Source organism: Haplochromis burtoni, unplaced genomic scaffold (assembly GCF_018398535.1).
Source record: "Haplochromis burtoni strain Fernald_Lab_line unplaced genomic scaffold, NCSU_Asbu1 Contig_9, whole genome shotgun sequence".
NCBI lineage: Eukaryota > Metazoa > Chordata > Actinopteri > Cichliformes > Cichlidae > Haplochromis > Haplochromis burtoni.
Window position 1 is genome coordinate 789,372 of NW_024582370.1, and position 21,637 is coordinate 811,008.

General features: G+C 41.4%; 2 protein-coding genes across 5 annotated transcripts in view; one reads left to right on the forward strand and one right to left on the reverse strand.

The window, feature by feature from the left end:
* The first annotated feature begins 8,939 nt into the window (after positions 1–8,939).
* Positions 8,940–13,457, forward strand: LOC102314299 (mitochondrial glutamate carrier 1). Of its 4 annotated transcripts, XM_042227318.1 has the most exons (11): positions 8,947–9,085; positions 9,349–9,445; positions 9,522–9,676; positions 10,065–10,190; positions 10,440–10,495; positions 10,998–11,088; positions 11,174–11,292; positions 11,396–11,591; positions 11,695–11,852; positions 11,951–12,026; positions 12,145–13,457. In XM_042227318.1, the coding sequence occupies exons 2-11, from the start codon at positions 9,440–9,442 to the stop codon at positions 12,302–12,304; spliced, it is 1,143 nt and encodes a 380-aa protein (XP_042083252.1). In that variant the 5' UTR covers positions 8,947–9,085; positions 9,349–9,439; the 3' UTR covers positions 12,305–13,457. The 4 variants fall into 4 exon arrangements, with proteins under 4 accessions (XP_005914720.1, XP_042083252.1, XP_014194340.1 ...); XM_005914658.3 differs by lacking the exon at positions 9,349–9,445 and having other exon boundaries at positions 8,940–9,085; positions 9,581–9,676; XM_014338854.2 differs by lacking the exon at positions 9,349–9,445.
* A 703-nt stretch (positions 13,458–14,160) lies between these two features.
* The window catches only part of LOC102288597 (tetraspanin-2), an 11,480-nt gene continuing 4,003 nt past the window's right edge, over positions 14,161–21,637 (reverse strand). Inside the window, exons 2-8 of the mRNA XM_005914659.3 lie at positions 19,722–19,824; positions 17,695–17,792; positions 17,520–17,594; positions 17,358–17,441; positions 17,188–17,244; positions 17,009–17,092; positions 14,161–16,923 (exon numbers count right to left, since the gene is read on the reverse strand). Of these exons, the coding sequence (XP_005914721.1) occupies positions 16,858–16,923; positions 17,009–17,092; positions 17,188–17,244; positions 17,358–17,441; positions 17,520–17,594; positions 17,695–17,792; positions 19,722–19,824 (567 nt within the window). The 3' untranslated portion in view covers positions 14,161–16,857. The remainder of the gene's footprint in view (positions 16,924–17,008; positions 17,093–17,187; positions 17,245–17,357; positions 17,442–17,519; positions 17,595–17,694; positions 17,793–19,721; positions 19,825–21,637) is intronic.

The window sequence follows — 21,637 nt, forward strand, 5'->3', positions numbered from 1 at the left end:
CACACACACACACACACACACACACACACACACACACACACACACACCATGTGCCTTACTGGATTGTCTCCCACTTCCTTTTGTCGGAAGCTTACCCTCCCCTTCTCCCTCTGCCATTCTGCTCACCCTCCATCCTTTCATCTCGCCGGCCCTCTCTCCGCTCGTTCTCATCTTCATCAGCATTGTTCACTTGGTCACTCTCCTTTAAATTTTCCATTTCTCGCTGTTATAGATTCTACATTGTCTACTCACCCCACCCTCCCCCTTCAGTTTATTTGTTAACACATCTTTTTTTCCCACTTCTTTTCTTTTTGTGGCCCTCCTCTGGCTCTCTATGTTGGGCTGATGGCCAGTGTAGACCAGAGACAGGTTGCAATTACTTTACTCCTACTCTGACAGCTGTAGTGAAGCAAGGAAGGGAGATAAAGGGACTAAACAAAAAGATAAACAGAATAATTAGGGCTAAACTTAACACCCTGATCCATTTATTTTGCCCACTAACGAACGATTCTGAATCAGGAGCATTTCTGTCATCTCTACAGTCCTGTTCACAATAATGCAGAATCCAATTAAGCGTGCTGCTCCTCCCCAAAGTTATCCGTCTTTTTCATCCACTGACTTGCTGCACAATCAGACATCAAGAGACTTATAATACAGTAATGGAGAATGATTTCTTCCACATGCTCAGTGTAGCATACAAGAACTGGCCTTAATTGGTGTAGCTATATTTGAGTTGTGATGTAGGGCGGGCATTGCCTCCTTGACTTGAGCACTGTGTTGGGACAAATTTGCATATCTTTAAAAATCAATAATATGAGACAAGAAAAGAAAAAGCAAAACAAAGCATGAATTTTTTCACTGAACGTGTCTCTGGGATCTGACCTGGGCCATGCTGCAGTTTTCAAATGTTTTCCTCAAAGTAGCAGCTTAAACAGAAGGAGAGCTCATTAGTTAAAGGTTGTAACAGGTATGAATGGGTATTGTTTGAAGATCGTCAGCTAGATTCATCTGTGTGAATGATTTTGTTAATTACCAGAACAACTGAGGAGGAGAAAGTTTCATTGTTGGCTGGAAGCTGGGCTCCAGATGCTATTTTTGTCCCGGGTGATCGATGATATTTCTCTGGGGGTCAAAACTTACTGTGACAGGTGCCACCAATTAGGTGGAGCCGGCAACCTTTATCGCCCTTCTTTTTTCAGTAAATAGGCAGGTTTTCACACACGTGTACAGTAAGTGAGGCATCTTGCACCCACACATTTATGGTGTGAATTACTTAAATTCATACATACGCATACAGTTGTGGTCAGAAGTTTACACCCACTCATCATGAGCATGAATGTCTTGGTCATTTGGGGCCGTTAGTTTCTTTAATCTGTTCTTTTTTGACTGTACAGCATTTATCTTTAATTACTTTCAAATAGAACACTTGGGTGCACAATCTTGAATTCATTTAGGATTTCTAATCCACAGAGGCTTTAATAACATATATACATACGGGCTCAAATACATACATGCAGTCACGTCATTATTTTAGTGGTGGTGCTGAAGGATTTGAAAATAATTAAAGCCTATTTAATTATCATTAGCGAATCTGAGTGATGCAAATTGCGAGTTTCTCTTTGCAGCATAAAAAGGATTTGCATGACAGCACTCGTTGGACTGACCAAACAATCGTACATTAAGTATAAGGTTTTTTTTTTAGATGCATCTCTACTTTGACAAGATCTGAAAGATGAGCGGTTGGTTAGGATGTTCAGTAACACCTCAGTGTTTGCCATGATATGGAAATTGCTGGAACACCAGTGTCAATGTCCACAGTGAGGTGAGTTTTACATTGTCACAGATTGAGACGGTGTTGACCAAGAAAGAAGCTTCAGCTCAACTCAAACTCAACTGAAATTTTGAGCTGCCCACGTGGACGAGACAAATGCCTCTGGAGATGGTTTTATGGTCAAATGGGCCAAAGAAAGAAAGGTGCGGCTTTCCAACCTAAGAACAGTGCTCCAACTGTCAAGCATGATGGTGGTAGCGTCATGCTCTGGGGCTGTTTTGTTGCCTGTGGCACTGGTACATGCATGGAAAAGTGAACTACCTCTAAATTCTTCAACTTCAGCTCAAATAAACAGCTGGGTGGTTTGACATGATTGGGAGTCCCAACAGGAAATTTATGTCAAACATACATCAAAACTGCTTTTGCAACGGATAAAGCAGGGTAACATTAGGCTTTTCCCCAAAAATATCAGACAGACTATGACAGAAGCTTGTTGATGGTTACCAAAAATATTAGTGGGATGCATAAACTCAATATACTGTTTTAAGGTTGTGTATATACTTTTGACCTCGTGTGGAAGAGAGAAAATCCAAACTAAATTCAAACTTGAGCACACAAGCAATATTCTTTCAGTCATTAAAGATGAATTGTGTACAATCATTCCAGAAAAATCAATCATTAAAAGCCCCAAATTACCACGACTTTCATGCCCATGATGAGTGCATGCAAACTGTTGACCGCAACTGTACATAGAGTAGATTTGCACGTTTTTACGAAAATATTTATTTAGATTATGATGAAAATTACAGCAGTGACATTACAAGATTAAAAAAAAAGAAAAAGAAAATAATTGGTACTCATGTGGAATCAGATCTAAATATAAGAATTCCTGCCCATACATGACTTCACCCATCCAGCCACCTATCTATCCATCCAGTCATCAGACCAGTGCTAATCCAGTTCTCGATGGTAAGGAGCAAGAGCCTTCCCCAGCTGTCACTCGACAAGAGATGTAGTACAGCTTACAATACAATCATTTATATGAACTATATGACAAAAAAATTGAACTCCAAATGAAATGATGGCAGCCTGGGTAAATATTAAAATGAAAAGAAAGCAAAATAAATCCTGAGATGGCTGCCAGTCACTCACAATCAGGGAGGTGGGGTGGAGGTAAAAATAAGGAGTGAGGACGTGAGCTACTGTACATGTTACTGGTAAGCCCTCTGCCTCAACTAGGTTGATTATTTTAAGCACCGTGAGATTGATTTTGAGCCCCTGTGGGAGCCTTGTGGGTCTGTGTGAGTGAAAGTGAAGGTGCACACAGACAAAAAGGGAAGGTGGAATAAAAGTTAGGACAGGGAAGATCACAAAGGAGAGTAGAGGAGAAGTGGAGAAGAGCTGTCTAGAGGTGTTCTCCAGATTCCCGAGGTTCTTAATAAGTGTCTTCAAGGACACCAGAGATGATTTGGGTCAAAGTAGTTTCTCTTCTTCCTTCCAAAAATGGCCCTAGTACTAAAAATCTCTCTGTTACCCAACTTAAAATAGGCTGAGAGAGCAAAAGCCTCAGATGACAGAACATATTGAGCTGTTTGATATTCTCAGAAAACACAAATCGTTCTAAAATCAGCGTTATGGCACCTTTCTTTTCCATATTGGGTGGCAATTCAAAGGTGTTAGCAGCTGGTGAGAAAAGAATCATTTATAGATGGAAAAGCCCCAGAAAACAGATTATTACATGTTGTCCTTGGTGATGCTGTATTTCCTGATTTCATTCATTGGAAATCTGGACTGTCCCCCCCATCAAGATGTACATCCACTCTTTATTTGTGGCTGTCTCGCTGTGTGAAGAGGACCTTGCCTTGACCATTTATTATATGACTGAGGAAGCAGGATGTTCACTGCCGCCTACGGAGCTTTCTCTGTGCACGTGTATAGGAAAGCTATGCCGTTTAACAGCGACTCAGCCTCATTTCCTTCGTACGAAAACACAATAAATACCTTTTCTGTGGGCTCAGAACCAAATTTCCCTGCATGCCATCTGTGATCTGGCCATATTCATTTTACACCTGTTCCTCTGAGCATTGAGTTAATTATATCTCCTTGGGGTCTGGGAGCTTCATAAAACATTTCTGCTTGTGTGAATTATACTCTTCACCTTACAGCTGCCTGTGGGGGAGAGTTAAACAAGCTGATAAAATCACAAGATGCAGGAACACACGAGTTCCCCACAGCTGAGAAGACAAGTCTGGTACTGTGCTTGGCTGACATCTAGTGTTTGGATACAATCACAGCTTTATTTACACGTCTGGGTTTGGCTGCTCGTCTTCTATTGTAGCCGATTTCAGCGATGTAGTCGTGATTGCAACAGCTTCATAATGGAGCAAACATCAGTCTTTGATGTAGATCTTCTGAAAGCATGGGCTGAAATGTTATTTGTTAAATTCCTTATCTTGACAAAGGTTTCCTATAAAGTCACTAACAACACGAAAAGCAACCAACAGGTTGTACTCACACATTAGCTGAAGTTTTCCTGCTTATATTTTTTTCTCTGCGCTATAAAATACATTTTAAAAAGTCTTCTTGATCGAAATAACAATAATCGCAGTGAACGGCGTGTACTGAACGGCCCAGAATGCAACGGGGCGTTCAGTACCTTCTTTTATTTAAATTAATTAAAATTAAATTAAAAACAATCTAAACACATTTGTGAATTATGTTTCCCTCTGGGATAGTTCAAATTCTAACCCTCCCAAAATACTCGTTAAAGCAACAAACCGTGATAAAGATTCCACGCGCCTTTTTGACCGTAGTTATACCTGGTGTGCAGCGCGTGCTAATCCGTGGGAGGAAGCTCATTGAAGAGGTCACGTGCCGAGTGCTTGTCACTCCACCAATCACCTCGGGGAAGGTCTGAGAGAAGAGCCAATCGTTGCCCTTGCAGGGCATCACCTGAATCCGGGTGAGCGAGTGAACAGAAAGCATGGGTCAATGAGAGCAGGTGTAGCAGGAGAAGCCGGTTGGCAGGTGGATGCATCTCTCTGATGACTTGGAAGCGCTCGCGGCTGGCGATTGAGTGCGATGAATGAGTTGGGGCAGATCTCCACAACCCAATTCAGACTACTCTCCCCCCACGTTTTGCACAAATATTGAACATTCACCATCAAGGATCATGTGACTGGAGGGTCATTTATGTCCTCTTGATGACAGTAGACCCTTCTGGACTGTGGCACACGCATAAGACAACATTGTGAATGCAAATCATAAATCTGCATCTCACATGAAATGCTTGTAGGAAATATTCATATTCACATCTCTCTGTAAGAGAGGGCAATGTAAACACAAGGCTAAAAGGAAATGCTTCTGGATTTAGACACTGAAAGCATCTGTTTCCTCATGTATGTTAACGATGAATGTTAATGTTTCTTAATACGCTTGTTTGGTCTTGCATTGGCCTATATTCACATGCAGTTTGTGCATATGACATTGGTGAGACACAAGAAGTGCCAAGAACCTGTTTTTTATGACATACTGCTTACATGTGCAAGTTATCATACAAAAATAATGCATTTTCAGTGGAACACTTGAGGTGCACAGTGCACAACGCTGAAAAATACTGGCATTGTAATTTAGGTGTCTTTACGGATGATGCACCTGTATGTAAAGTGTTTACTGTGGATCTTTATTTAATACTGCTTTTTGGTTTAACATGTAACCACTTAACTAAACTTTCAGAAAACAACTCTGTGATCATATTGTGTCCTACTGTCCTTGGTGCACAGCTGCAGTTTTGCCCCCAAACAAAACCAGTTCATGTTTCTGCCCCACTTTTTAGCCTTATTGGAACACGAAGTGTTGCCCGCACGATCTTGAAACACAGAGCCACAGAGTTTAACCTCGAACATCATCTGATGATGCCACAGTGATAACACATTCACAGAGTGGGTTGAACAGGAGGCAAATGAAATGATGTCTATTGAGTTGGCCTACTCCAAGATGAGTTCTGGATCCTTCTATCTGTGTGACTGACTACTGCAGTTAAGCACAGAACAGCAAACCAGCCCAGCAGCATCTGCTAAATCTCAAAACATCTTTAAGATTCCCATTGTAACCTACAGGTTAATCTGTAAGTATCAAATATTTTAAATTGTTTAACATGCATACTTTCTGATTTTTCTGCGTGCTACTTGAAAGTGTGCAAACCTGTTTTGTTTCTAAATGAAATAGTAGCTTTGTGTGCCAGTTCCATATACTATGGAAGGATTATTGCAAGAAGTCAAAAAATGTAAATATTTATGTAATTAATATTGCTACTTAAGTAAGTTAACCCTGATCTTCACTAATCAGAATATGTACCGTGTAGTATTAAACTGACACAGTAATGTCTGGAGAGAGATATGAATCAGTTTGATTGTTCTCTTCTCTCATACCTCATACAAATAATAATCCGCTGGTCTCAAAAAAGCGGGATGTGTGTCGGCACAGATAATTGGTGAACTGTCCACGACCCAGTTTGCTGTAATTATCTGATGGCTGCAGTATATAACTGCGACCGTCATGTTAAATGTAGAGCGAAAACAGAGTGACAACATCAGGGACCAGGTCGCAAGAATAAAGAAGTTTTAATGTCAGACTGCATGGTGAGTATAAGATGAATAATTTAATAAAAGCGTAGTTAATGTATTTCAGGGTGGATTTTATATGGTTTATCATCAGAAAAATGGAAGCTTAATCTAATCAAAGTTAGAAATACATTTACTGTTGAGAGATTTAACCTGTAAGAAAAAGAAGCTGCATTTGGGGGTTTCTCAGATTTTTAGAATTATACACAAAATTGCATATTTTTCATTTAAATTTTATATCTCGGTTATTATGTAAAGTTGAGTCTTGAATAAAATTAAAGAAGTTTGAATTTTGAAATTTATACATGTGCAGTTCTTTAAAATGCCTGCAGATTTAAAGGCCTCTCCTACATGTGTTGGCTGAACGTGTTTATTTACAACATTTAGTGAGGAAAAATCTGAGGGCACATGGCCACCTCTGTTAAGAACAGATGGGAATTATGGGAGCATTAATGGCTTAGCTAAAGAGGCTATACCCTTTTTACCTTACTTGTAGGACACGGGCTGACCCAGCATCAGCCAGGCCAAACCAATATGAGCAGTTACACTTACAGCAGAATTCATAAGTAAAATGAGATTATTTCTGATTTTGTCTCCATTTGATTCTATTCGGAACTTTTATACTTTTCTTTAATTGTTTTTAACATAAAGACAGAGGAATCTGTTTCTCTAGTTCCACATTTTATAAACGATTTGTTTGCTCAAACATCATCATCATTAAGTACAACAAGTGAGCGTTCACTCTGCTAAATGAGGAGCTTACAATGTGTTTTACTGACACAAGTTTGAATGCACTTTTAAACGCAGACTGAGTTTGAGGAATATTCTTTGACTCTTTCGCGTCTCACGACCTAAAACGTGTGGAATCAGTCACATGGATCAGTTTTGCCCAGCCATACACGTTTGAGGGTCGGGGCTGGAGTTGCATAACTTGTTGTTTGTGGTTTGCACAGATGTTGTGGCAGCATTTTCAACCTGCAGTGATATTGACACGATTATTGGAATAATGATGTATACCAAAGTCTACTGGGGCACTCAGGGTGGATTAAGGTTTCCATAAAAGCGGATGGGCATCCTTTATAGTTTCAGATACTTCCAGGGGAACAGGAGGGAACCAAACTCGTCTCATCATAACAGATTCTGCAATGAACTGACACTTCTGTAGTTCCAAGATATCACTAAGGTCATATGTCACAGTTTGTTTTTTTCTCTTCAGTTTAGGTTTGCGTGAAACTAAGCAAACGTTGCATTGATAGTGTTCTGATTGCATCTGTTTATTTTGTTTTCTTGCATGTATCTTTAATTGTCCGTACATTCGTATGTGTTTACAGATTTAGCATGCCTCTGTTTGCATTGAAATCCTTGCTGTTGTGTGTGCTGATGGTTGGTGCGGTGCATACCTGTATGCTGAAGAATTACACTTTATGGATTGAGAAGCAAGACTGCACCCAGTGCGTGGCCATCAACACTACCATCTGCAGTGGCTATTGTTACACCCAGGTGACAACTTCTGCACACAGTTACACTTTTCATGGAGACTCAATGATGTAAAAGTTAAGCAAACTGTATGATGGACATTATGAGAATATTTGAGACAACAATAAATGTGATGAAGGTAATGATGACATATCAAACTGTAACACATTCTGCGGATTTTTCACATATTAATCATATAAAAATCTTAATGGCACCTTGTTCCGTTCTCATTGAATATTGTGGTCATCAGCCTTGTTTCCTCATTTCCAGGACACTAATTTGAGGGGACGATTTGGGAGGACTTTCTTGATCCAGCGTAGCTGTGTTCCTCTTTCCTTGGTGTACCGGGCTGCCCATATTCCTGGTTGTCCCAAGGATGTCAACCCACAGCTGTATTATCCCGCAGCCCACTGCTGCAGCTGTAGGCGCTGTGACACACGCACACACCGTTGCGTCCGGACCAGCCGTATCCCTTATGATCAGTGCTTCACGACACTTGACAGTGTGAAGAAACAGAACCAGTCTGCTGTGGAGATCTCACAATACTCCAATACAAGCAGCAGCGCGCTTGCACGGAAGTGATTCAGCTATTAATGAAAATGACTACGTGTTTGTGTGTGTTGATGTTATTGTAGTGCATCTCATGTTCTGTTCTCTAGTTTATTATGATATTGCAATAAAACAGTCTGTTCATGCAATACAGTTGTGATTTTTTTTGTCTTTTATGACTAAAAGTGTGAAATTACAATAAATACATTGAAATAAACAAATAAAAAATAAATTAAATAAAAAAAAAAGGCTAATTCGGTAACTGCTTAGCTTAGGGGGTTGGGTGGCGATAATTTGGGACGTAAATAAACTGGACCATGAACAGACCCAGTACAATACCTAACAATAGCAAGAATGATGGTTCCAGGAAATGGGTTCCTGCTGTGAGCCAGCACGAACCATATCAGAGATATCAGGATTACTCGGCTGATTCACATGTCTGAGAGAAACGGTTATAAATGTTGCGTCATGGTCTGTTTGTCCCGCCCAGTTTTTAGAGAATCAATTTTTATTGGTTCCCAAGTCAGGTCTGAGGCGCACCTAGCTGTAGCTTGTCTCCTTCCTCTTTCTACTCATTCATTAATTTATTAACCAAGACGATGGTGGATATGAAGCAGCGTTAAAGTCTTTACCTTTATTTTAAGGCGTGCTGTCCCAGCTCTTTTCCGTAAGTAACCACGATTCTTTCGAATACAGCTCCGATGTTTTAATATGTCTTTCACATCTAAATAAATTTAACAACCCGGGAAAAAGTTGCAGGACGGGTTAAAAAAACAACCAAAAAGCAAAAAACTGTAAAGCTTTTGTAATTAGGCAGAGCAGATGTAGTTAACTTTCTAATTCAGATCACACGTTATTATGAGACGCAGTAGCTGTTTGTTTTTTAATTTATGACTTTATCCATTGTATGAGTGTATGTTTGCAATCAAGACGCCTCGAGACAAGAGCTGGATTCATCTGAAATGACACACTGCAGATGGGTGTATGCCTGCCTTGATTTGGATATTAGGATTGTGCTTTGATGTTGGTGGGTAACTGACCCTGATTTTAACTTGGCTGGTAATGCAGTGGGTGGAGAGTCAAATTTATCCTTGTCTCTGCAGGGCCGGACTTTCCTCTATATATATCACCTTGAGCTTATTTCTGCTCTTGCCTTGCTCAGTGTCTCTCAGGGACCCTCAGCCTGCTCTCCCTCTGTGCTAAAACAACTTCTGCACTCACCAAATTCAAGAACCATGGCCCAGCAACAACAGATAAGGTACGGACCTGTGCACCAAGTTAGATGAGATAATAGGAACGAGGCATGTTCTAATTGTTTTTTTGTCAATCCAATAGTTTTATACAATAAACACAGAATTTGCCACCTGCCTTTTGCTCTTGTGCCGATGTGTAGCACTTTATTACAGTTATATGTGAGTTGTTTGCTTTACTTTGTCAACAAGTTATTTTCTATAGCTTCTACAAAGAGATACACTAGTATGGGTCACACGCCAAGAAGCATAATGAGTTGCTTTCATATTACTTCAGCTTAGTTTGAGCAGGTTTTCTCGCCTCGCCTGTCAACACCCTTCTTTGTGTAACTGCAGAAATGGTGGGAAAAAGAATGATTGTTATGTCCTTGTCTGTTGCGACTTGCCTTTGTACAGTCTACCAGCCAAACTGATCAATGGAGGGATTGCAGGCATGGTAGGAGTCACCTGTGTGTTCCCAATCGACTTGGCCAAGACGCGCTTGCAGAACCAGCGCAGTGGGCAGCAAATCTACAAGAACATGTAAGACCGGCACCTGCAAATGAAAACTCACTGATAGTTTGAGACAACACTAGTATAATTTGTATCTTCATAATCCAGTGCTTCTTCTTCTTCAAAATGCATGTGAATACATTATTGTTTCTACTATGCAAGTTCCTGTTCTTGTTGCTGTGTCATCATTATGTTTCAGTGACACTTATGTTGTAATGACACCATTCTGCTACACTGAATGATAACAACCTTCACTGTGAATCTCATGTTTCTCACCAGGATGGACTGCCTAGTGAAGACAGTTAAATCTGAGGGCTACTTTGGCATGTACAGAGGTAATACTTGCCCATACTTGCAGTTTTTACAAGTGATTGTTTGCCCCAAAGTCCTTTATCTAGTTTTGCAAGAACTGCCATCACCTACATTGGCAGATATATGTAAAAGCAAAGAGATCTATGACACATTTTAATTGCCTGACCTTATTTGAAATTGGTGGAACCAATACAACCAGACTGGGTAATTTAATAAGACGCACAGATGCTGAGTCACATTCAGTGTTGGATCAAAGCCTGAGTAAACTGGCCCATTAATGGTTTGGTGCAAGGCAGCGAAAAATGCAGTCAGTTGTGTCACAGTAGCTTAGTAGCAGGCTATTTTGTTCTGTTGCTAAACATTTCCGTTTTGCTTTGCACATTCCTACAGTCAGGATAGTTTCTATACTCTTGTTTTCCTGCACTGGAAAATGTGCTGTCAGACTGATGAGTTAATATGTTTCAGCAAGTCTGCACCTTTGCTTCATTAGGAGGAAGTTTGTCACAAGCAGGTTTGTTGTTGCAGGTGCTGCAGTAAATCTAACCCTGGTAACCCCAGAGAAAGCCATCAAACTAGCTGCTAATGATTTCTTTCGCCACATGTTGAGCAAAGATGGGTGAGTAGCACTTAAGAACATATTAACATCCAGTGTCATTCTTATTTATTTATTTTTTATCTAATCGACGTGTTTGGGTCCTTAGTGGTAAGTTGACAGTGTTCAAGGAGATGTTGGCGGGATGCTGTGCGGGGATGTGCCAGGTCATTGTCACCACACCCATGGAGATGCTCAAGATCCAGCTGCAGGATGCAGGCAGGATAGGTAAAACCATCTACATCTGCAAATCATTTGCAAAACCCCCAAACAAAACTGGTGTTTGGGAGTGTTTCAGCTCTAAAATACTTAGATTTCCTGTTTCTGCCAGCTGCCCAGCAGAGAGTGATGCCCGCTGTTGTAACAACTCTGAAGATGGGCAGGGCCAGCGCAGTTCTTAGCCGTTCCTATAACACCGTCCCTGGGCCTCAAGCCATGCGAACTTCTGCCATACAGATCACCAGAGAGCTGCTGAGGACTAAGGGTGTTACAGGACTATACAGGGGTCTTGGGGCCACATTGATGAGGTAAGATGTGCAAATGTATTGCCATATCACATGTTTAATCAACCAGTTTTACATCTTTCTGTCTATCAATCCAAACATGTTTGTTTGTATTTTATCTTTTCAGGGACATCCCGTTCTCTGTTGTGTACTTTCCTCTTTTTGCACATGTGCACCAGCTTGGCCAGCATTCATCTGACGACCCATCCGTCCCTTTCTATTGGTCCTTTTTGTCTGGCTGCTTGGCTGGATCCATCGCCGCTGTGGCTGTCAGTCCTTGTGATGGTGAGAGACTCATTTGGTGCACTACGAAGTAAAGTGACATTTTAAAGAAAAACATCATTTTATTATTTGCATAATTTATAATTTTCTGTCTCATGCAGTTGTCAAAACAAGGCTCCAGTCACTCAGAAAAGGAACTAATGAAGAAACGTACAGTGGCGTGGTGGACTGTATCAGGTGAACATAGCTTAAATCATAGCTTTAGATTCTCAGCATCACCAACAAACATTCTGCTTGGCTTGGCCTCGATAGCATAAATCAAAGACTAATTCTGGGCTTGTCTTGTTAATTGCAGGAAGATCCTGAGAAAAGAGGGTCCTGGAGCTTTCCTCAAGGGAGCTACTTGCCGGGCCCTTGTCATAGCCCCGCTCTTTGGCATTGCACAGGTTGTGTACTTTGTGGGTGTTGGAGAGTTCCTGCTGGGGTACACACCCTACAACATCTGCTCTGCATAAAAAAAAAAGCTGTTTCCAACCTTTGCTGGTTTATTAAATTACAGCAGCTATGCCCTGAGCGTAGCAATGGATCCAGCTCTTTGTGTACCTTCTTTATTGTTGGAGGTTTCCAGTAAAATGCTAAATGGATCATAGATATGCCATTCATTTTAAAATGGTCTAAAAATATGACTTTAGCATGAAGATCTCTTTTTTTAAGAGACTGAGGTTGAAGTTTACCAGTCTGTGCTTCACTGGATCTTTCTGGGAGAGAGAGCTTTCCTCACCTGCCCAGAGCTCTGCTTCGGGGGCACCAGACTATTCACTGCTTTCTTAGCTTTACTCCATCACCTGCCTTTCATTGCAACCCTAATCTGGTTTTCCATCTAACTGCTCTATCTTGGCAACTATGAGGTGATGGTATTTAATGTTATGAAGAGACATAACTGTGCCAATTAGCATAAAACAATAGTGGTAGAACATTTTTACTTCACTTCTGTCCTGTTTTAAGAGGATAAATAAAAAAGGGGCATAACCTCGTCCCAAATTCTGTCATCTAGGGATGATGGTTTAGAAAAGATGAAGAAGAAATGTTTGGTCAAGAGGTCTCCTGTTCCCCATTCTCGCACCACATACACAACTGTGATTGATCTAAAGTGAATTTTAGTTTTGAGCGCGCACTGTGAATCTCTTCTACACAACTCTGTGTATTTTTTGTTTGTGTTTTTTAACTCTGCAAATAAAGCCCAACAAGGCCACCTGCAGCTGACTTTAGAGAACCACATTTTTGTGGTAAAGGAAATGTTGTTTAATGGTAAAGACTTTATTGATGGATTCATTTGGCATTTGGGACCAAACGTGGAAGAAAAAAAGGTGCTACATGACCTACATGTAGCCATGTTCTCTTAGTCTGTTGTGGTTGTCTGTCTGATTTCTAGCTGTCAGAGATGCAGGAGCACACACACAAAAATGACATTCAGAGGCAGTAAACAGTGTAATGATAGATTGCACTCTCTGCCTGCTCGACCTTTTCATGGGTTAAAGTCATTTAAACTGTTCTACCAATGTAAATATGCAGGTTTTTCTTCAGTTTTCTCAAACTGTGCAAAGTGGAGCTAAATTAGAGCAGTTTTTTGTAAATACATAAATGCTGAATAAATGTCTGTAAATGCAGCGTTTATTTCTGTTTGTGTTGAGTGTGTGTGGCTTGAAGTGTTGAATGTTATAGTCTGTAATCACTCGCTGATGGGAAACAGGCAGCAAATTAACTTCAGATAATTTAATATTTTGTTTTTATGTAGGCCTGAAAGGTGTTACCCTGCTCCTTTACACATGCACCACAAGCGTGGTTCCGATTTTGGCAGTAAAAGTGCTCGTGCTGCAGTGCTGAGGTAATTTCACCCCGGGCAGTCCTTGAGCCAGCTGGATTGCACACATAACTATACCTTTAACTTAATATCCAGCTGTCCTTACAGATCAAGTGCAGAAATGTGAACCTCTGACATGAAACTCATGCAACTAAATCTGGAAACCTACTTAATCACTGGAGATTTCACTGGTTTTCCTGGGGATCACCATTGCTTCTAAATTATGCAGTGCTGCATTTAGAAACTACTAAATTATTTGCATTTTACTTTCTAAAGGAGCTTTGCTGTGGCAGCACTTCTCATGATGTGAGGTAAAAATATCGCTACATTTAGAGCGCATCCAGGAAAATGCTGCAGATGGATTTCATTAATGGAAATTGCTAGAAGTGTGCCGTGAGTGTGTCACTGACATCCTGCGTGAACGTGTGGCCCGATCCCAAGACATTAAACAACAATCTCACACACTTTAAATCTGTGTATGTGCAAAAAGAAACGTCAATGCTCCTAGAGTTTATATATAAACTTGTATCTGCTTTAATCATCCACATACAATTGTAAATCTACTACCACTGAACACTTTTTCAAAAGGAAATGGCCAATAAAGACCAGCATGTCCTCCCTGTGTGCACTTGTGCAAATGTCTGTGATGCAATAATGGAAGGACAGACACGTGAAGCTCTACAAAACCTTCAAGAAGCTTTATTAAACTTCAAACACCTATATTCCTGAGAGGCCTGGAATGGTATCAAAATAAATTAACACACAATCATCTATGAAAGGCTTGACTGTGTACAGAGTTTTTGTTTTTGAGGTGCACAGTGTGTTACATCTCCAGATTTGCTCTAACAAATAGAAATGAGGAAGACAGCAACAGATTGGTGGCTTTGGTAGCAGTAAACTGTGCCTCTGAAGTGACAGTCTGGTGATAGTCCTGTGTTGCTTCAGTCTTCAGAGTAAACACTGCCTACTGGCACCCTGAAGTGGTTATCAAGTCTCACTTGTTGTCATCGCTTGTGCCACATTACAATGCACTGGAAAAAACAAAGAATAGTAATATTGACCAGCACTTCTGTCTGACGCAGCTTGATTGTTGGAACTTAATCAGCATTAAAATGATTGTTTTGAGTCCTCGTTACAGGATTCCTTGGTACCAAAAGCCTTTTGAAATATTTGGCAGGAAAGTCGTTGCTCGCACCACGTCAGCTTCCTTGGCTGAGCTCGAGTTGAACGCAGCACTGTGAAACACGCCATAAAATGGCGAGTCGAGCCCCGTCTTCTACTCGTCGAATACATTTGACAGCTAACTGCAGTCCAAGTCTACAAACGTGCACGCTGTTGCTACATTTATTCACTACGTTCAGCTCACCGACCAGCTTAAAGAAAGGCACATCAATCAGACGCTGTTCGAGCTGTGTGGATACCAACAATCTCGCCACTATTACACTGTACAGCTACTGCCAACATCTGTCTAAACACAGCATGTTAAATAGTAACTATCACATTTAGCACAAACAATGTACAATAGAAAAGGAAACATATTTACATCCTACTGTCCTGCCTGCTGGAAAACGTCCTATAGAATAAACAATGGCCTGATTTAAGCTGGATAGGTGGAAACAATCCAGGCTGAGTCGTCTTTCCTTCCCTCCTACACGCTGAGGTTAATGAACTGAGTCAAATATAGAGACTATTCTACTGCTTCTTTTTGAGGGTGGTGTAATTTTAAGGCACTGAGAGAAAACTGACGCAAGTGAGAAGACATCAGAGGCCTGGCTTAGATGAGCACATTTAACCACCACCTGTGCCTGTTCTCAGCTGACTGGATAGTTTAGCCTGTAAACATGGCCGCTGGGTCTGGGTCTTCAATACAGTGTCTGATGGGACGCTTTATTACATAACAGATTATTTTCATTGGACCACACAAGATGCTTTTAAATGAAGTTAATATATATTCTTTTGGATTTGCAAAAGCACATTTGTGTAACTCTTCAGGTAGCCTTCATGCTCATTCCTGCTCAATAGAGGAATTTGGAGTTTGGTGATCTGCCTAACTCATCAGCACACACCAGCTTGGGAATGTAGTACTTAAATTAGACAACATAATATGCTCGTATATGTACATTATCATGCAAAGTAACCTAGTTCTGCAAAGATATGAGAGTTCTGAGAAATACACTCACTTTCTGTCCATGAGCCACATGACAGGATGAATGCTGCTTTCATATTTGTTAAATAGGAAGTTACATCCAAACTTAATTGTTTGAGAGTAAATACTGAACACATGGAAAAAAACTGAATCCTTCCAAAGGTAACAAAAAAAGTGCGAACACATTTTTCCTTCTTCTACGAGACGACATGTTGACTGTCTTAAGTTAAGCTAACTGGCCACTGGCTGTAATGTATGTTTACTGGGCCTCAATCTGTTCACTTAACTCTAAAAATAAACCAAATAGGTGGATTTCCCTAAATATGAACGAGTTCTTTAATAAGATCACTGGATTTTGGTCATTTAGTGTAACCTGTGTGGTTTGAGTGGTTCACGGAGTGTCCGCTCACACTGTGATGGGGCATCCCGATGGATGCCTGCCAGATCGAAATACAGCGCGCATGAGTAACGCTCCACACCGATCCAACCAATCAAAACGGTCTCTGAGATGCAGAAATCTTTTTTAAGATCGTGGGCTCACGTAGCACAACATAGCTGTATTTGCGTGTCTGTGTGTGTGTTTCTGTGCGCACAGATAAGCAAACTCAGCAGCTTTCACCTCAGATTGCTTTCTCAGGCTTAAGTTTCCCACAGCCCAGGGGTCAGTGTCAAGGCTGTGTGAAAAAGCTTTGACACTGCTGTGATAGTATGTGGGTTCAAAATTTGTGGCCATTAGGAAAAGCTATTTGACAGGTTGTCTGCTCCGCAATAGAATTTGTACTGTTCCCATTTGATATGTGAAAGTCTTCCCAGAATGCTGTGAAAGGTCGACTGTGGTTGTTTGCTTTGGACTGGAAATAAATAAGCAACAAACCAAACCAAAAGATCATTGCACAAGGGAGGGGATGAGCACTGCAGTGGAAAGGGATTGTTTCGAACATGTTCTACTTCCTGGCTCCCCAGGTGGTTGACAGACAGGAGATGACATTTAATACGAATTGCTGTACAGTCTTTACGGGCTGGATACAGAAGCAGGTCAGAGCAGAGGCCAAGGATCCGTCTTAGATGACCTCCCTGCTGTTGCGAATGGCACAGCAGAGCACCATGCTGAAAATCATCCCAATGATCTGTAGAGCAGCAAACACAAATCATCTTATTATCAGTCATCACGTACGTATGTGCATTCCTGACTTTTCTCTTCTCCCTGCTCACCATGACACCAGCAATTCCTATGCCCACGTATCCGACGATGAAGAGTTTACTGTTGAAGAAGTCTTTGATGCCCGTCTCGCAGTCCTGCAGAGGAGATGTTTCGTAAGGCACCAGACTCATTCATTTGATATCAACCAATTTAATTTCTGCTGATTGTATAGAGCTGCTCGAGGTCTTACCCGGGTGTCTTTTTCAGCATCGGGGCATCGGTTTTCTATAGTTCCACAACAGCTCAGCTTAAAATGGGAGAAAAAATATGAGAAGACAAGGCCTATTATAGGGAGCATTAAAAAAAAGCAATGATTCCTCATATATGTAGTTGATCATAATTGTTTTTTTCTATATGTACCACTTTCTGGTAAGAGAGGATCAAAGTGCCGTTGCTGTTTTCATTGTAGGTTTTTGCGTAGAAGTTCTGGACATCTTCAATTATCTGTGTAAGACAAGAAAAGTGAATTTGGACTATTGGTACTGCTTGCAGTTTTCAAAAACAGTGAAACAATGAACGTACCTTGTCTTTGTTTAAGAATCCAAACACTCCTGCTGCCACCTCAGACCCAAAGATGATCAGCAGACAGGCAAAGAACTGCAAAAAGGGATTAAGCGTTTACTACTCGGAAGTATAAAATGCCGAAAGTGCATTCCAGTTGGAGTTTTGCTTATGATCTGTGTGCATTTTTACTCACTGAACCCAGCAGGCACTGTGATTCTCTAACGGCTCCACAGCAGCCAAAGAAACCGACCAGCATCACCAGACCGCCGGCACCAATAAGTATGTACACACCTGGAGGAACATACAGGGATGGTATACAAAAGATTTCTTGTGTTCATGTCAACACGCTCAGCTTTCCCCAACATCTTGTTCCTTTGGTGATTAGGTTATGTTACAGAGTCACCACAAGGGGGCAGCATAGGACTAGGATTGTAATCTGAGTTAGTCGTAGTGCCAAGGAAAACAAACAGAGGCATTATAATTTCTGATTGTACTGTTTGCTGTGTAAATTGGTGCTTGGCCACATCCCTTTTTAAGAGTAGCCCTTCTTGTTGTGCCCTTTAATGGCGTCCTCAGTAAATACCCTTAATAGCAAAAGCCTGACTTAGAGGGAGGTCTGAGTGGATGCTTCATGTCATGCCCCTTGGCTAACCATTCAGTGTCTCATTAGGAAACACACAGTGCATCATGGGCTGGTCTGTAGGGAGGAACTCAACAGATCCGCTCCATGTAATCTCATGCAAGTGGGGTCTGTTGTGAGGCAACAGCTCCACAGAGGGTGGTTTAAGGCAGGGTGCTCCCATGTTATATGGGGTCAGGTCAGAGTGAGACAGAGAGGTCTGGTTTCTCAAAGTGCAATACAGTAACCCTGCAGGTTTTTCTTTAGTTGCCTGTAAAGAGTTTTGACAGCAGGAGGTGTTAAATGTGCTGTCAGTTAAGGATGGCTAATTAGCTTTTAACTTCTTCCATCTGGTGACAAGTGATGTTGCTGCTCGCACTGCGCCACAAGCTAAACAAAACTGTTGTTTGGAAAAGAAAGAAAGAAAGAAAGAAAATACTGGAAATCAGATTTTCCTTTTTTCCTCTGTGTCCCAAGTTATTTTATCTTCCATCTTAAAAATAATTTTCAACTAAAAAGAAAGTTTTGTGTGGGTTTGATGCTATGGAAACAAGCCCTAGCAACTGTTGAGGGTGCTCAGCTGTGGGTACAGCGCTCGCTGTCAAACCCATGTGTAGCACTAGACGCTCAGAGGACCCGACAGGGGCCACCCACTCGGTTAATTCCAATGGACGTCTGACTTCAGTTCACAGGCACTCTCGCAGAAGTGTTGAAATGCCTTAACAGTGTTACAGGATTCTGTAAGCAAATATTTCTCCCAGAGGTAGTCTACCATTACACCATGTTATCCCCCAAAGCAGTTTAGCTGGACTGGAGTCAAGAGTAGAAGCATCTCTTTTCCTAAAAAGAAACCACAAATATCTTCAGCATGACACAAACTATGCGTTCAGCACATGAAAACCCTTGTAAATCCACTCCTCTCCCCCCCCTTCAACATTCAGCACTTTATTATTATGCTATGTCCAATTTTTGCTTCAAAGGTTTGCCATTTGCATGATGTAACTCTCTTTAATTGTCCATATATTTCTCCCCTCCTCCTCTTTCTTTCCATCTGGGCAGATTGACCGATTAAAAGGTGGTGCACACCCGTGCGAGTCCACTAATGTATTCACACTGCACCACAGTCACTTCCTGTTATTCCCACTCATCGCCAGCATGAAAGTTTGCTCATTTAAAAAGTGTGAGAGAACATTTGATGCTTTAATAAGTTAATGCACATTTATCAAACAAGGGCACTCAACTGGCACAATTCCTGCCTTACTTCTCCATTTCTATTCCTAATATTCAGCTTAATTGTTAACAGAAACAGCAGACCTTCCCTTGACCCATTTAAAGTGATTTCCCAGCTGCGTTTCTTTAAAACCCAAACCCAAACCGGACTTTACTAGAAAAACAACTCCCAGTGGTGACGAAAACACAATTCATCACATTCAGTTGACAACAAGCGTTTTACAGAGCTTTTACCAAAACCTGCGGTGAATTAACCCACACATGTGTTAAATCAACAGCATTGTGCTGGATGTGGTTCGGCGTATTGTTACACAATTATAACGTGCCAGACTTGGCTGTAAAGATGAGCGAAGGTGCGCTGTGGTGCTCACCAATGAAGAAGGTATCTGGTGCCTTATCGCCGCTGAGCAGAGAAACAGTTTCTGGGTCGAAACGGAGCCACAGTCCCACCGCCAGAACGAAGGAGCCCATCAGCTGGGTGGAGAAAGAACGAGAGGAGACATACTCTCTATATAAATAAATGATAAAAAATAGCTGACAATGATGTGCTGCTTTAATAGTAACCAAACCCTCAAAAATACCAGATGCATTTAATGCACTGAGTTGCAAAAATAAGCAGACTCCTGGATATATTTTACACTGAACTATGTTTTTCATACAAATACTATCTTTTCTCTTGGTCACTGTTTTAAGCCAGGATCACAAAAGCACTGCTTTTTCCCAGCACTTTTTTTTTCCATTTGCAAACCGGCTCTCTCCTTCCTCCTGCTGGTGTTCCTGAAAGACACAACAATCCCTTCACCCTCTTTATAGATTCAGTTTAAAGGAGTAGACAGGCGAACGTGTCACACTTTTGTGTGAAAATGTCTGTCCACATTAAGGGTGGATCATCTGAGCATTTTAGCCCTGGAGCAGAGCAAATCCATCTTACGTAACACGGAAACACCCTTTAACGACCACTGGCTTCCCAGTGGGGAGAAAATGACCAGCTTGGCTGTGTGCAGCACTGTGGCACCTTGAGCTTAAACAGGCTCTCCTGTTTGTTTGGAAATGTGGTTACATGTCGCTCATATTTTCCTTCATCTAAACCTCTGTTACTATGCGTTACATAAAATCATACTCAAGCCTCTTACTTTCAGGGAGCGTTACACAGCAAGAACGTGTTCCATAAGTGCTGCAAAGACCTTCAACTGTATGTATTTTTCCCTTTTTACAGAGATGTGAGTAGCAGGGGTCACTGTGGATGCTCCACTTACAGATCAGTATAGAGAGGTTTTAATGATCGCTCGGCCCCCTGAGGCCCCCTGAGGATAATCCAGTCTAAAAACCTTCATGTTGAGCTTCAAAACAACAGCACCGATACGTGTGTGTGTGTTTGTGTGCACGGAGAAATAAAACGACTTGTCTAAATTGTGAGTATTTAGGAGTCACATGGTTTCTTGGCATCCTAGTTCTAGAATTTAGGTAGACCGATGTTTGTGTGTCTGTTTATGTGTCCTCAAGCTCTGTTAGGTGAATTTATTTGGAGAAAGAAGCTCTGCTGCCAAATTCAGACAAAAACAAACTTTTCCATCTTAATGCTGCTTTTGTTTACTTTGCTCTCTCTTTTTTCCATTTCTTTGCTTTGTATATCTAATCTTTCCCCTTATTCTGCTGACTCCTGTGCCTCTTTCTTTCCACAGGTTGTATTTTACAGTGTTGGTTTAAAGTGAAGCCAGCAGCTCAGCTGTAAAGCATCGGAATGGGACAGGTGCTGGGAAGCCGGTTTCCCCCCGAATCGAGGATTTAGTGTGATGCGTGGTGATGTATGGGACAGCTGAGCTCTTGGGGTTTCAGGATTAGCAGGTCCAAAGTGATAAAGCACAGCGAAGTAAAGGCTGTAGATCTGCAGACTTACTGAACCAGGCTGGATTAGCGTGGAGAGGGGCTCTGGATCTATTTAACGGTGGTATTTGTCAGAACACCTGGTGCGATGGTGTTGGTGCAAAATGTGAAGCGATTACTGCTTCCTACTGGATTTTGTGGATATGCACACAGTGCTGTTGGAAGAGCAAGGCCGTCTCGGGCTGCTGTAGATCGTGCTGCGGCTGTTTTGAAGAGCAGGTGGTTCTGAGGTTGAACGAGGTTTGTGCTCATTACTGCTGTGATTGCATTTAAAAGCCTTTTTCCAAATCACATTTCAAAACACTGCAGTCAGTAGCTGCCACGCTAAATGCATTCCCATCATGAGCCGGACTATCCCAAAGGTCCCATTAATACCCTCTCTGCTTTCATATCCCCCTGGTTT

Bases quoted from the DNA above. Each gene is read 5' to 3' on its own strand.
- LOC102314299 (XM_042227318.1), top strand. The intron at 11,592-11,694 runs GTAAGATGTGCA...TTATCTTTTCAG, and splicing joins CTTGGGGCCACATTGATGAG to GGACATCCCGTTCTCTGTTG. The intron at 12,027-12,144 runs GTGAACATAGCT...TGTTAATTGCAG, and splicing joins GGCGTGGTGGACTGTATCAG to GAAGATCCTGAGAAAAGAGG.